Consider the following 14,112-nt stretch of genomic DNA (forward strand, 5'->3'; position numbering starts at 1 on the left):
TCTCCAGCATCCCAAAAGCTTAGTGTCCTGTCTGAGCTACAAGCTGCAAGCACAGCAGCTCCATGCCCGCACCCCAGCAGGCACTGGAACGCAGCCTGGGACCTCACAGAGCCCCACGTACTGCAGTGCCACTGCCATCTCCTTCCTCTGCTCCAGCTGGTACCCAAACTTCACCCTCTGTTTACAGCTCCCATCCCAATCTCCTCACCCTGCAAGGTCTGCATCCAGGGTACCACAGCCACAGAAGCAATAGAGGGGAGAGCAGCAGCTCTGGAGACTTGGCAAGAAGCACACCTCTCCCCTAGCCCACCCAGACTAGGGTCAGTTGCAGCATTTTCAAGGAACTTGCTTCTCTCCCCCAGTTTTCAACCAAGCATTGCCCTGCAGAGTGTTCACTTGCTCTGGGGACTTGAGGTTTTAGCACAAAGCAGACAATCCCTGGCTCTTGTAAAGCAAACACCCTCCTCCAAATCTGGCCACAAACGTGACACATGCCAGAGACCAGCAGGACTCAGCTGCACATCCTGGTGCTCAAATTAGCAAAAGGTTTTCAGTTCAAAGGCCAAAACATCTGCTGAGAACATCAGAACAAATGAGGGAAGGCACTGTCACCAGTGTTATCTGGGGGCAGCTCTGCCCAGCACAGCCTGCAGCCAGGGACGTCAGCTCCAACACAGTTGGTTTTAATCCTCCTGGGCTTCAGCCCAGATATAGAACAGGCAGGGGTGGCAGGAGGCCACATGTGCACTTCCAGGGCCTTCCACCCTCCTCCTGCACCAGCAAATCCACATGTGACGTCCAAAAAACAGTTTGCACTACTCAGGAGAGTGCAGAGCCGGAGCACCACGGTCTGACAGCCCCTTTGTCTGTCTGGGCACCATTTTGCCAACAGTCCCAGGGACAAATCTCACTTTGGAGCATGCCAGGGGGAGAACCCAATCAACAATGCTCCCCCCTGGGTTACGATGCCTGGTCCCTATGGAGAAAAGCAGTGAGCATCCCTGCTAGTTGTCCAGGCAGGAGTAAGCCCTCTGCTCACCAGTGCCTTCCCATGGGTGGGTGAAGAGAGTCTGGCTGCTCCCAGGAAGTGTTCATGTCCAGCACCAGCATCCTCAGAGCTCATCGTGAGATGCAGAGCGAAGATACCCCCCACCACCCCGCGGGTCCCTCAGGGTCTTCTGAGAGCCCACCCAGCCTGTCTGTTTGGAGTCATCGTCCCAGATGGTGGAGGTCTCTGTGTCGCTCAGCCAGTTGCTGTCCCCGGCGTAGTGAGTGGGATAAACCAGGAGTGGGTGAGCCGAGAACACCTGCAGGTCCCGTGGGGCAAAGTGCCTCTTGTAGTCCTCGCTGGGGAGAGCAGGAAGAGAAGGACACGTAAGGAGCGATGGAGAACACAGCCATGGAGTGGGTGCACGGGCGGTGGCACTGTTTTGGGAGTGACACTCGCACCAGAGATTCTGTGTGCTCGGAGTGCTCCCCCCAAACCCTTCCAACCCTTCGTTTTACCATCCCGCTCTCCCCTTTTCCCACATCCTCTCCCCCAGCGCTTGCCCACCTCCAGCTGCCTCCCCCTCGAGGACCCCCACCCGGTGAGGTGCTCTCAATGGGGCTGAGCCCTCCACAAGGCCAGCCCCACACCCCAGCTCCATCCCCGCCGCCCCGTGCTGGCAGAGGGCCATTTTCCAGCAGCCAGCGGCCAGGCGGGGCTGGGGGGGAATGAGCTCATGCTGCAGATGTTTTCCTCCAGCCAGGGTGGAGGGGAGAGACGGGGTGGGATGGTGGCAATGGAGAAGAACCACATGTTCCCACAGCAGCGCAGCCCTGCTCCTTACTTGGGGTGTTTGTCGTACATGATGGGCAGGAACTCATCCACAGGCAGCATTTTGGAGAGGGGCTCGGCAGCCAGCAGCTTCTGCGCGCCACGGAGGGAGATGGTGTATGCCAGGGTCCAGTAGGAATACCCAGCTACCACCAGGTTCCGGACACCCTCCACAGGAGCTTCATCCTCTGCGTTCACCTGCTTCCTCCCCAGGTAGCTGCAGGGTGAGTGGTCAGAGCTGGCCCAGCGCTCACCCCGCACCCCTCATCCCCAGCACCTACACAAGGTCCCAGTCGTGCCGTGCTCCCTCCAGTTCCTCCATCAGCCGCTGCAGCCGTGCTGGGAAGGACACCTCGAAGCGCACATCGTCCTCAAAGACCAGCACCCGCTGCAGCCCCCGGGACACGATCTGTGGGGAGGACACAGAGCTGCTGATCCACACTGGCACTGCACTGGGCCATTTTGGGCTATACTGTGCCATACTGGGGCCACTCACCCTGAAGGAGAGACCCTCTCCCCAGGTTATCCAGAGAGAACCGATGTTATACAGAGGGTCCCTACCCCGTGCTGGTGCCCCTCTGCCCCATACCTCCTTCCAGATGTTGTAGTGGCTCAGGAAGCATCCAACCTCCCCCTTGGTGAGCGTGCGGCCAGAGAAGGGGTCATAGTACCCTGGCAGCAGGTCCACTCCCAGCACCTTGATGTCACTGCTGTTGAGGGTGCTACAAGGCGAGAGGGTGGGTCAGCACGGTGTCCCCAGCACCCAACTCCCTCCCAGGGTGACAAACTACACAGTCACCTCCCATCCACTGCGTCCACCACCCGCGCAGCGATCTCCAGCTCCTGCAGGGACTCCAGCATCCGCCGGCGCCGGTCCGGCCGCCTCACCAGATTGATGAGGAAGATCTGGGGAGGAAGAGAAGAGTCTCACCAGGGCAGGGGAGGGGGGGCACATCACTGCAATGTGGGACAGGGGACATGGGGTTGGCTGAACAGCAGGGCAGGAGGTGCAGAGGAGAGGCATTGGGAGGAACTTACTTCATCAAAGCCCAATTTAGTGAGTGGTTTGGGTGGGATGGAGATGTGCCTGGAGCGCTGCATGGGGGGACCATCCACTGCGGAGAGATGGAAAATCCCTTCCATGGAGCCTGCAGCCCTCTGTCACTGACAGGAACAGCACAGAGACCCCCTGGAGCTCACCCATGGCCTCCAGCGTGAGATGTACAAAGTTGACACGCTCATCCTCCAGCGTCTGGTGGGCCTTCACAGGGACGTTGATGTAGCCAAAGTGCTGCTGGTTGCACACATGGACCTCAGCACCTGCAGGGTGAGGGGGGTGAGCACCACAGAGGCTGACCCCAGCCCTTCCCAGACCGCTGACCCTCACCGGCCTCCTGGCAGGAGTAGGCAAAGACAATGATATCGTCGAAAGCCCAGGTGTAGTTGGGGTGGGGTGGGTAGAAGGCCAGCTGTGCCGTCTCCTCCTTCCGCAGGTCGATCAGGAACGTGGCGTACACCATGGGCACAGCAAAGCAGCCCCGGCGCTGCCGGTTCTTGGTGGGGAAATAGTCAGCCGTGCGGCGATAGAACCCCTGTGACACAGAGGTGTGACGGTGACAGTGCCCAGGACACCACGCTAGGCAGCCCCTCACGGCTTCTGGGCTGTACCTGGGGCGTTATCCCGCACCAGAAGTTGGAGTAGAACGTCTGCGAGTCCAACATTGGGGCCACCACCGACTTGTTCTGCGCCATGAGGAAGGTGAGGGTCTGGTTGTTGGTCAGGATGCTGTCCGTGTCCACAAACTGCGGGGACAGAGCTGGTGCTGGAGGCATGGGGACACCCACACCCCATGTGTCATGACACCCACATGCTGCCCTGTCCCTACCAGGATGTAATCCGCCCGCAGCCCCCGGGCGTAGCTCAGAGCCTCCTGCTTCAGCCTCATCAGGTTTTCATAGCGTTTGTCACTCCAGTGCTTGGGGCCGAGCTCATCAGGGTAAGCACTGTGCGGTGGGAGGAAGGCAGAGGGTTAACAGTGCAGGCTGGGAACGCACAAACTCAGTGCACACACTGCATGCCGTCCGCCTGAGTCAGCACTGAGCTGAGCTGGCAGCAGCACACATGCAAAAAGCCCTGCAAACACCCCGTGTGCGTGCAGGGGTGAGGTGCAAGGAGAGGGAGGTGCAACGCGGGGTTGTCCCCCCCGACCCCACCTGGGCCCCTCTTCTGCCTTCCATGCCACCGAGTGGTAATTGCTGCCCACTGCCTGCAGCCATTCCTGCAGCATCGCCGTCGTGTTGTCCGAGTTGTGGTCCGTCGCACACCTGGGGGGGGACACGTCAGTCCCACGGTGCTTGGGGTTCTCGGGGTCCCCCCCGGGCACAGACCCCTCCCTGCCCTACCACACTGAGAGGCTGAGCAGCAGAGAGGAGCAGGGCTTGCTCGAAAAGGCAACGTGTAATTTGGAGGAACCACGGCTCCGTTCGCCGGGGAGGGAAATGCAAAGGGGTCATTTCTTCCCCACGGCTGTCCTGCGGCTCTCGCTTGCTCTCAGACCGCATCAGCCCCATTGTCAGCTTCCCAACCCCATTCCTGCCACTCTGTGCCCCACTTTGCCCACGGCCACCGGCTGCTCTTCAGAGGGTCTCCAGGGGGCAGAGCACCAAAGCAGCCCCTCGGCTCTCCCCAGCCCAGCCTCCCCCCAGCAGGACCCCTCCCCGCCGGCCCCCGCCTCATCCCCCGTAAAAGTTTCCACTCCAGCGTGTGGCGGCTGCAAAGGAGAGGGGAAGAGGGGGAATGGGAACTCCTTTCCCACCCTCCGCACGGTATAAAAGAGGTTGGGGAGGTTGTGCTTGGGCAATGGGGGGGACAGGACAGTCCCCATGGGGAGAGGGAGGCAGCGCCCATCCCTGACGATGTGAAGGGCCCCTGCAAGCTCAGGGCGCTCCCTCACACACACCAGCCCTACAAATCCAGGAGGGAAACAGTGGGGGTCTCCGCTCCCCTGCTGCAGTGCTGTACCCCCACCCCGGTGCTCCCACAGCCGCTCAGAGCCCCCCACGCAGCCACAACCCCTCTGTGGCCACGGGGCTGCCACCACCACGGGTTCCCCGCGCCCCAACGGGATTCCCATGCAGTCCCCACTCCTCCAGGTCCCCATTCCCTCCCACTCCGTGTCCCTATCCCCTAATCCTTGAGAGGATCCTGAAGGAATGGGGACACCCCTCTAAGGTCCCCATTCCCCTCGGATCCCGGTCCCCGTGTCCCCCACCCCCCAGAGCTCCCATACTTCCCCCCCTCCCCCATTTCCCCCGGAGCTCCCCACTCCCCACGTACCGCTCCCCCAGGACCCCCACTCCTTCCGCTCGCCCCTCCCACCCACCACCCCCATATCCCCCTAGGACTTGGCGGTGCTCCCGGTGCCCCCACCCTCACCACAGCGCGATGTTCCCCGCGGGGAAGTCCAGGTTCTCCAGAGCCCCCAGGCAATGCGGCAGCGAGTGCTGCGCGTTGCGGGCCAGGAGGGCCAGCACCACCCGGGGGGGTTCGGGACCGCCCCCGGTGCCGGTCCCGGTCCCGGTGCCGGAGCCCAGCAGCAGCAGCAGCACGAGCGCAGCGCAGCGCAGCGGCCCCATGGCGGAGGGCAGCGGCGGCGGGCGGGGACGGGGCGGGTCCCGAGCATGGGATGGGCCCCCGCCCCCGGCCCAGCCCCTATAGGGACCCCTCCCCTCCCCCGACACCGGGAGATGGAAGGGAGGACGAAGGGCGGGGGGGCACCCCCAGATTCGTGCGGAGGAAAGGAGTTCTTGTTATTATTTTTATATTCAAAAAAAGCCGGCATCACAGAGCACCCCAAAACCCCACTGGGGTGACAGCCAGCTTTAGGGCAACGCCCCCTCATCCTGAGGACCCTACCTGGGCTTTATGCATCCCCGTGTGCCCCCCCGGGCTGAGGTCGGGGGCTCAGCACAGCAAGGATGGTGGGTGCAGTTGGGAGCCGGGGGTCTCAGCCCGTTCATTCCCGAGGTGCCTGGCCCCAACGAGGTGCTCTTCTCCCCCCCCCACTCCCCAGCTGAGCGCTTGCAGGCCTTACGGCGTTTGCAACGTGTCCGAGCTGCCAGCCACCCCTCGGGACTTTGGGCCAAAAATGTTGGTTAACCCCAAAGCCATAAATGCAGCACAGTCTGGGAGGGGCCACATCCCACTGAGAAAACGCCCATCAGCCCCAACCCACAGCCATGCCGGGCACCCCTCGTCCTACAGACCCCGCTGCTCCGCCTGGGGGTCGCGGTGTGCCACCAAACCTCGCACCCACCCCGGGCTGCAGCCGCCCGTCCGCTGCCGTCACGTCCCGCAGCTCCATCCCGCACTGCTGCTGGCACGTCTGAAATGCGCCCGAGGACGAAGGGATCCAACCGCACCTGGGAGGAGGAAAGGAGAGAAGATGAGTGCGGGGGGCACTGGGAGCATCAGAGCGCCTCGCAGCTCTGCTTACAGCCCGCGGTCAGAGCAGTATTTTGGGGACGTTGTCTGTGGCGGAGCCCCCCGGCGCCTCACAGCGATGCAGAGGGGCTGCGGGACCCCAAAACCCCGCACTGCCCCGCACGGCGCGGCGCTCCCGGCGCGGATCAGCCCCGATCCTCCGGGATCCGCGGAGCGCTCCGCTCAGCGCGGCCGCTGCTGCCACCTCCCGGCCCTGCGGGGTGCGGCGGGGCCGTCCCGGGCGGGGACGCGGCGTGAGGCTTTGGGGCCGATCCCTGCCTCGCGTCTGCAGCCTGCAGCCCCACAGCCCTTCACTCCCATACCCCCACACGTGTATCCCCGCATCCCTACATCGCTGTCACCCTACATCGCTTCTTCAGCCCCGCATCCCTCCGCTTCTACATGGCTACATCCTTCCATTCCTCCATCCCTTCATCACTCCTACATCTCTGCATTCACACATCTATCCCATCCATCCCCACGTCCTTACATCTCTCTACATCCCTACATCCATCCATCCTTATATATCCCTGCATCCTTCTGATCTTACACTCCTACAACCCCACACCCTATTTCTCCTACATCCCTCCATCCCTATATAGCCCTGCACCCTTCTAACCCTACAGCTCCACATCCCCTGTACTCCTCCACCCCTCCACTCCCACACACCACCATTCTCACACCCCTTCCGGGGGTCACGGGCGATGAATAGGAATGACACAGAAGGATTTTGGTGCCAGAGCAGGATTGGAGAGTTCTGGTTCTCAGAAAGGCAGAGGGCAGAGCTCCCAGCAGCTGGGGAGTTATTTCTCCCCTGCAAAACCCCCTGTAGGTTCACCCTGGTGTCCCCTGAGCACGGGGAGCCAATGCTGCACCTCAGTCTGGGGGAACTGAGGCGTGGAGCAATGCAAAGAGCAGCACAGAGAGGCACGGTGGGCTGGGACAGGCACAGGAGAACAAACACTGTGCCACTTACAGCCACTGCTGTTTGTGCACATTATAACCCACCACCCTCAGAGCTCACTGGGTGTCTGACATCACCTAGCAAGCCGCTTTGGCCATGCAATCAGGAAAACAACCAGGAAGGAACAGTGGGAGCTGCCTGACATTTGCCTTGGGGTGACCACCCCCCCCATCTCACTCTGCTCTGACTCCTCCAGTGCTGTCATGGGGCTGCTGCAGCCCACATTGCCTCCAAGCCAACATCAAGCCTGGCAGCACTGCATCATATCCCCTCACACTGCATCCCCTCGCACCACATCCCATCAAATCCCATTGCATTGCATCACATCACATCCTATTCCATCCCATTCCAACCCATCCCATCCATCTCATCCCAATCCATCACAACACATTGTGTCCCCTTGCACTGAATCCCATTCCACTGAGCACCACCCTGTCACAACTTATTGCACTGCATCTCACCCCACTGCATCCCATTGCATTGTCTGCTATTGCATTGCATCCCATCACATCCTATCACATTTCATCCCATCATATCCCATTGCATCCCATTGCATCCTATTGGGACCCATCCCATCCCATCCCATCCCATCCCATCCCATCCCATCCCATCCTACCATGTCCCATCTCATTGCATCCTATCCCGTCACACCCCATTGCACTGCATCCCATTGCATCCTATTGGGTTCCATCCCCTCCCATGCCATTCCATCCCATCCCAAAATGCACTTTCCCACCCAGCCTCCAGGACAAATGACGTATAAAATCCAATGTTATTCCCTGAGGGCTGTAAGATCTCTCCCACCAGCATCTCCCCGCCCTCCCAGCAGTGCTGAGCTGATCTGAGGCAGCTCAGTGCTGAAATCAGAGCGGGGTGGTGGGCAGCCCAGCACCCCTCCATCTGCCCCACCCCCACCTGGCCCAGGAGCTCAGCCCCATACCTGCACCCCCAGCTCAGCCCCAGCCTGGCACTGACCCCCCCCTTCCACGCAGTGAATTTTCCATCCATGTGTTTTCTTTTTATTTCCCAGTTACTCTTGGCTCCAGGGCTGAGGTTTTGGCCATCCTCACCTCCTGTCTCCACCCCTTCCGTCACATTTGTTACGTTTCTCAGCAAAGCCTTTGCAAAGCTCCAGGTTCCTCCAACGTTCCTCCAGAAGGTTCAGACGTGGGTGCACAAAACACGAATCAATACATGAAGCTACACCTATAGAAATAGAACCACTGAGACACCGCGTGGCCAGAGCTCAGCACACACCTCCCAGCCTCCAACAATCCCTTATTTGTAAACTCATTTCATAGCAAAAGCTCTCCCCACCACTCGGGTGTCCCCATGTGTCCCCAGCACAGCCCCACATGGGGAAACTGAGGCACCTCCCCCTGCCCCCCCCCCACCCCACAGCCCCATTCCCCGTTCCACCACCTCCAGCTGTTGGGTAGATCAGGGCTGGGCTCTCCTCCCTCCAGCGTTCTGCTTCCAGCTCTGCTAAACCCATCCACTCTGCTCCTCAACAGCCGGGTAAAAATAACAGCAACGAACCCAGAGCCTCCAAACCTCATTGCCCAGCTGGGAAAATCCAGGGGGATTTGGGGCCACCCAAGAGGAGCAGGGGGGGGCAGCGGGGGCTGCATCCCTGTGCTGGCCGTGGGGTATGGAGGGAGCCGTAGTGATGCAAATGGGACAGAAAATCACCACTGAGCCCTGGGATGTCAGCCCTCGCCTGGGCCAGGCAGAGCCGGCGGTGCTGCAGATGCTGGGGAGGGCACAGCCTTCTTCAGGGCCTGTCAGCCACAGCTGGAGTGGGGGATGCTCTGAGCCATGGCACAGCTGTGCTCTGGCCAAGTGCTGTCCCTGCAGGTGGTACATGGGATGCTCAGCCCCACGCACTGCTCTTTTGGGCTGGACCACACCTGCAGTCCCCAAATGGGACCCAGCAGGGGCACAGGGACACTGCCAAGCAAGGGGAAATGGAGGCTGGGAACCAGAGGGATGCACCTCCTGATCCTGAGACACAACCTTGGGACACAACACCAGCACACCTCCTGGTCCCCAGCCAAAAATCAGAGGGATACCTGGCCCCAAATCAGGGCTTACACCACCAGCACACCCCTTGCTCCTCATTCCCAAACCAGAGGGATGCCACCAACACACCTCCAGGTCCCTGGGCTGTCCTGGTCCCATTATGGCAATGCCAGCCCCACCAGGGCTCCCCACACTCCATCCCCACTGCACCCCTTGGACGGACGGTGACATCAGAGTGCCCCAACCAGCACCGACGGGACGGATCCCCCCCGCGAGGCGCTGACCCGTGCGCTGCCGTCCCCTCCGTCCCCTCCTTCCTCTCCCACCCACCGGCACTTCGGGTCGGCCCCGTCCCAACCCGGGCAGCTGTGACCGAAAACAAAGCTGTCCCCGCACAATGCCCTTCTGTCCGCTCCCAGATGCTGACCGCTGGGGTGGACAGCGGCCGGGCTGGAGGCATTGAAGGGCCGTGCCAGGCCCCTGCTGGCAGGGGACAATGTTGGCAGTGATGGAGGGTAGGTATTTCAAAAGGTTTTGTTTTCGGCTGACCCGCCGAGCCAGCGTGACCCCGCAGCCCCCCACCCACCCGTGCTCCTCCGTCCCCATAGAACCCGGCCACATTCCTGACCTCGGGGGGGAAAAGTTTAAAAACTCCTAGCGAGGAGACAATGCCGGTGTCATGGCATTGATTTAGGAGGGACTCTTTCCATCACAAAGGCGAGACAAAGGCGCTCGGCGCTGGGAAAGGGGCTCCGGCTCCCGGCTCAGGAGCGGGGCCGATGCATTGTGCGTGGAGATCCGTCCTCCCGCGTCCCACCGGCTGCCACCGGGGATCCCTGCGGCCACCTCGGGGTCCCCACCGCTCCGTGGGGCGGCCCCGACCTCCCTCAGCCCCGACCCACGGCGAACCCCCCCTGCCACGACCGGCCCGAACAGCGCTTCCATAGCGCCCAACTCACGGTGTCGGCAGCGCAGAGCTCAGCGCAGTCCCGGACAGCGGCAGCGCTCTGAGGCCGCACTGACAGAGCTTTTCTTTCTTTTTTTTTTTTTTTAAACAGGAGAAATATTTTTCTCCGGTGCTGGACGGCGCTGCCGGAGCTGGAACCGCGGCCATTGGTTTCCTCACGCTCTCCTCGCCCTATTTATTTTTTTTCCTGGCAGCTGCGGGCGGATGGGAGCTGGCGAGGTGCTGCTCCCGGGGCTGGGAGGCATTCCGTGCTCAGAACGGGGTAACAGGAGAGAGGGGGGAGGGGGGGTGCAAAGCAGATCCAAACCCCAATGTCACCCCGCTTTGGTTTTCCTTTTTTTTTTTCCATTATTTTCCTCCAGGATGAGATTTAATTTGCGGGAACTCTCCGGCAAAGTGCAGCAGAATCCCTCCTCGAGACACACAGGGAGGAAGCATTGGGCTGAACTGCTCTATTTTTTCCCATTTGGGGCCAAAAATGCATTCTGTTCCCCGACCTGCAGGGACGCAGCGATGCGCTCGCAGCCCCATGGCGGACCCAGCTCCGCTCCCCTGTTAATTTTGTTTAGCAACTTGTCAGGTTGGTACATAAAGGAGGTGGAAAGATCAATCCCGGCTTTTCATCAGTGTGGGAAAAAGTATTTCACTAATCCATATTTATTGGTGTACGGAGCTGGGGGGGTTGGGGGGGGTACCCCAATGGTCAGGAGCAAAGGACAGGAGGGACAGTTTAAGGCTGCCCTTTGCGGAGGGGTCACATGTCACCAAAATCTTTCGGTTGTCTTTGGATTGGTTACATTCTGTTCTCTTTTTTTCAATTGGGGTTGCCAAGCAACTGGCTCAGACCGGCCAAGATATTTTCTTTATTACAAGTGGAGCAGAAAGCGGCGAGGAGGGGAGAGATGAAAAAAAAAAAAAAGGGAGAGGGGAGAAGAAGTTGAGACAATTAACATTTATAGGATCACATAACTTCATTAACTCGGCTGAGATTTGGGAAAGAGACTTAAAAAAAAAAAAAAAAAAAAAAGATGAAGGTGGGGGGGAGAGATGGGGATGAAAGGAGCTGAAGGCTGCAGGTCTGTGCTGAAATGAAGCCCCAGGCAGTGTGGGGGCTCCGCACTTTGCTGCTCCCAGCAGTGGCTGCCACCAGCATGAGGCCCCCGGTGATGCTGATGCTCTTTTTTTATTTTTTACCACCTGATTTCTTTTGATTCTCGCACTCTCTTGCCGTGCTGTGTCCCTGTGCCCTCATGTCCTCGTGTCACCAGGCTGTGGGGTCACAGTGTCCCCATGTCCTTGGGATGCTGCTGTGCCACCCCAAGGAGCGCAGCCCCCGGCACTGTGCTCGGGCCTCAGCTGGCTCCTGGCAGGCCTGGTGCTGGGCTGAGGGCTGGAATAGGGATGGGGATGGGATGGTAGAGGGGAACAGGGGTGGCAAAGGGGATGGTGATGGCGATGACAATGGGGATGGAGATGATGGGGATGGGGACAAAGACGGAAGTGGGGACGGGGACAGGGATGCGGATACGCAGCATCACCGCAGGCTGCTCCGAGCATCTTCAGCGCTGCGGGATTCCCTCTTCCACCCTGAGCCATTTCCTTCCCCCACGTGGCCAAGCAGTGTGTGAGGAGCAGAGGGGAGGCGAGGAGAGGCACGGACCCCCTCCCCATGGACACCCGCGGCCCCGCAGCCCCCCGTGCCTCTGCCCGGGGCCCCCCGTGGCCCAGTGGGCAGCGATGGGCGAAGGCAAGGAGTGGCTCCGTGCTCCCCACCGGGCCTGCAGGGACCCCGCAGGGCCGGGGACCCCCGTGCCGGGTGGAGCAGGCGCTGCCCCCGCTCTGCCCGCAGCTGCCGGCCCGGCGAGTCGGTAATATTCATCAGGGGACTACAATGAGCATTATTTATCCCCGGCACTCGCTGCTATGGGATGGGATGGGGGGGGGGAGGGGAAAAGGAGGGGGGACAGCGCGGGGTGCAGGTGACCCCAACACCGCGGGACTCGGGCACTGACACCCAGATCCCGGAGCAGACGGGCGGGGGGGGAACCAAAGCCTCCATCAGGGGGGACACGGGGGGGGGACACGGCCGCATCCCGCGGGGGCGATGGGGGGAGCGCGGCCCCCAAACGGGAAACCCCGGGGCGGGAGGGGACACCCCGAGCGGGCGCACCCCGGGACCCCACAGCGGGGACGGCAGCCGGGGCCGCGCCGGGCCGCGCCGAGCCGGGCCGGGGGCTGCCGGGTGGGAGCTGTGTCTTTAAGAGATGGCTGGCTCCAGGTTGCAGCTGCTGTTTCTGTGCTATAGAGACAGTGGAGATTCATTACTCCTAAAACACAATGGGCATTTATCACCCCGTGGTGTTATTCAAATCCAGTACCAATTGAAGGTCATCCCCATTCTTTTCTCGCCGGCTCTGCAACACATTTATTGTTGTGCCGTTCAACTAAAAGCCCTGCCCGGCCCCGGCGCAGCCCGCAGAGCCCCGGAGTGCGCATCCCTCGCGGGCGGATTTGGGACCCTCCCGGCTGGATACAACGTGGAGGACGCGGGTCAGCGCCGGCTCGGCTCGGTCCGGCCCGGCTCGGGGAGGTGCCGGCCGGCAGCAGGTGCAGCGGAGCCCCGAGCCCCGCCGAGCCGCCCGCTCCGCCCCCGCGGGCCGCACTTTCCGCGCCCCGTGGAAACTCGGAGCCCCGCGGGCCGCCTCCGCCGCCGGGTCGGGAGAGCCGGGGATGCGGGAGTCCGTCCGTCCGTCCGTCCGTCCGACCGCCCTTCCCGCAGCCCGGCACTGCCCGGGGGGAGCGGGGGGCATCGCGGGGGAAGCGCCGGCAGCGGGTCGGGATTTTCCCTCGTTGGAGAGGGGGGGATTTGTTCCCAACTTCGTGGGAGCCGCTCGGTGAGAAGGGGCCGGGGGGAGAAGGGAGGGGGGGGGTAGAAGCTTGGATTTTTGTTCTTTTCTCTTTATTTCTTCTTAATATATATATTTTTTTAATTCTTAATTTTTCATTTTGCTCCCTTCCCGTTTGTGCAATTCGTCAATTTCGGCGGTGTTCGAAGTGCCCGAATTCTGCGGGCGATGCGGTTGCGAGCGGCCGATTCGCTCTCCGAAGCTGCGGCGGTCGGCAGTGCGGGGCCGGGGAAGGGGGGGGGGGGGGGGGTCGAGTGGGGGGCTGTCGGTCCGTTCCCGCATCCCGCAGCCATCGGGAGCCCCGCACAGCCCCGGGGGCACCGCGCCCCATCGGCAGCAGCCGACCCCGCGCCCCGCTGCAGAGCGGCCGCTCCGGGCGGGTTGTACCTCTGCTTTTCGTTTGCTGCTTTTTTAGTATTATTATAATTTTATTTTTTAATTTTTCGCTTGATGCAGGTTTAATATTTTTAAGGGCTGATTTTTTTTTTTTTCCAAAAAAAATTTTTTTTTTAATTTTTCACTTTTTGATTTTTTGTTTTTATTTTTATTATTATTATTATTTTTAGGAGGGGTAGAAACGAGTTGTCGGATTGAAACCCCTCGCGGTGCCATTCGATGGTAACGGGGATGCGGAGCTCCAAAGTTGGCGGAGCTGCAGAGCGCTGCCGGGTCGGGGCCGCCGTGTGCTTCTTTTCCAGGATCGCACCGAATTTCCCCCGGCGGATCCCCGCGAGTCCGGGACGGGAATCTCTGCTCCTGATTGTCCAAACGCAATTCTTGTGCGCTGGAGCCGTACGAACCAAGAATTGTGTCTGGACATCTGTAGCAGAGATTTCAACTTCACCGGCGGGGCCGAGGACGGCTGCGAGGCGGAGGAGCGCCCAACCGAGCGCCTGAAGGTAACCGACCCCGAGCGGAGCGGGAGAACGATTGGAAGGAAACCAAATAAAC

General features: G+C 60.8%; 1 protein-coding gene across 4 annotated transcripts; it reads right to left on the reverse strand.

Annotated features, from left to right (window-relative positions):
* Positions 1-662: 662 nt before the first annotated feature.
* On the reverse strand, positions 663-10,368 carry CERCAM (cerebral endothelial cell adhesion molecule). 4 transcript variants are annotated; one of them, XM_090121380.1, is made up of 14 exons: positions 10,248-10,368; positions 8,337-8,472; positions 6,136-6,241; positions 4,034-4,144; positions 3,706-3,823; positions 3,488-3,622; positions 3,207-3,411; positions 3,020-3,139; positions 2,858-2,934; positions 2,619-2,725; positions 2,409-2,541; positions 2,101-2,228; positions 1,833-2,036; positions 663-1,347 (listed from the first exon to the last, which is right to left on the reverse strand). In XM_090121380.1, the coding sequence occupies exons 4-14, from the start codon at positions 4,105-4,107 to the stop codon at positions 1,113-1,115; spliced, it is 1,536 nt and encodes a 511-aa protein (XP_089977506.1). In that variant the 5' UTR covers positions 4,108-4,144; positions 6,136-6,241; positions 8,337-8,472; positions 10,248-10,368; the 3' UTR covers positions 663-1,112. The 4 variants fall into 4 exon arrangements, with proteins under 4 accessions (XP_089977506.1, XP_089977507.1, XP_031457481.2 ...); XM_090121381.1 differs by lacking the exons at positions 8,337-8,472; positions 10,248-10,368 and adding an exon at positions 6,316-6,443; XM_031601621.2 differs by lacking the exons at positions 6,136-6,241; positions 8,337-8,472; positions 10,248-10,368 and adding an exon at positions 5,256-5,475.
* Positions 10,369-14,112: the final 3,744 nt, after the last annotated feature.

The sequence above is a fragment of the Phasianus colchicus genome, chromosome 19, assembly GCF_987193195.1.
Source record: "Phasianus colchicus chromosome 19, bPhaCol1.hap1.1, whole genome shotgun sequence".
NCBI classification, from domain to species: domain Eukaryota; kingdom Metazoa; phylum Chordata; class Aves; order Galliformes; family Phasianidae; genus Phasianus; species Phasianus colchicus.

Excerpts from the sequence above, each read along its gene's own strand:
- CERCAM (XM_031601621.2), bottom strand. The coding sequence starts at position 5,455 with ATGGGGCCGCTGCGCTGCGCTGCGCTCGTGCTGCTGCTGCTGCTGGGC. Across the intron at positions 2,726-2,857 it reads CTAAATTGGGCTTTGATGAA|ATCTTCCTCATCAATCTGGT; the intron begins GTAAGTTCCTCC and ends CTTCCTCCCCAG. Across the intron at positions 1,348-1,832 it reads ATGTACGACAAACACCCCAA|CGAGGACTACAAGAGGCACT; the intron begins GTAAGGAGCAGG and ends TGCTCTCCCCAG.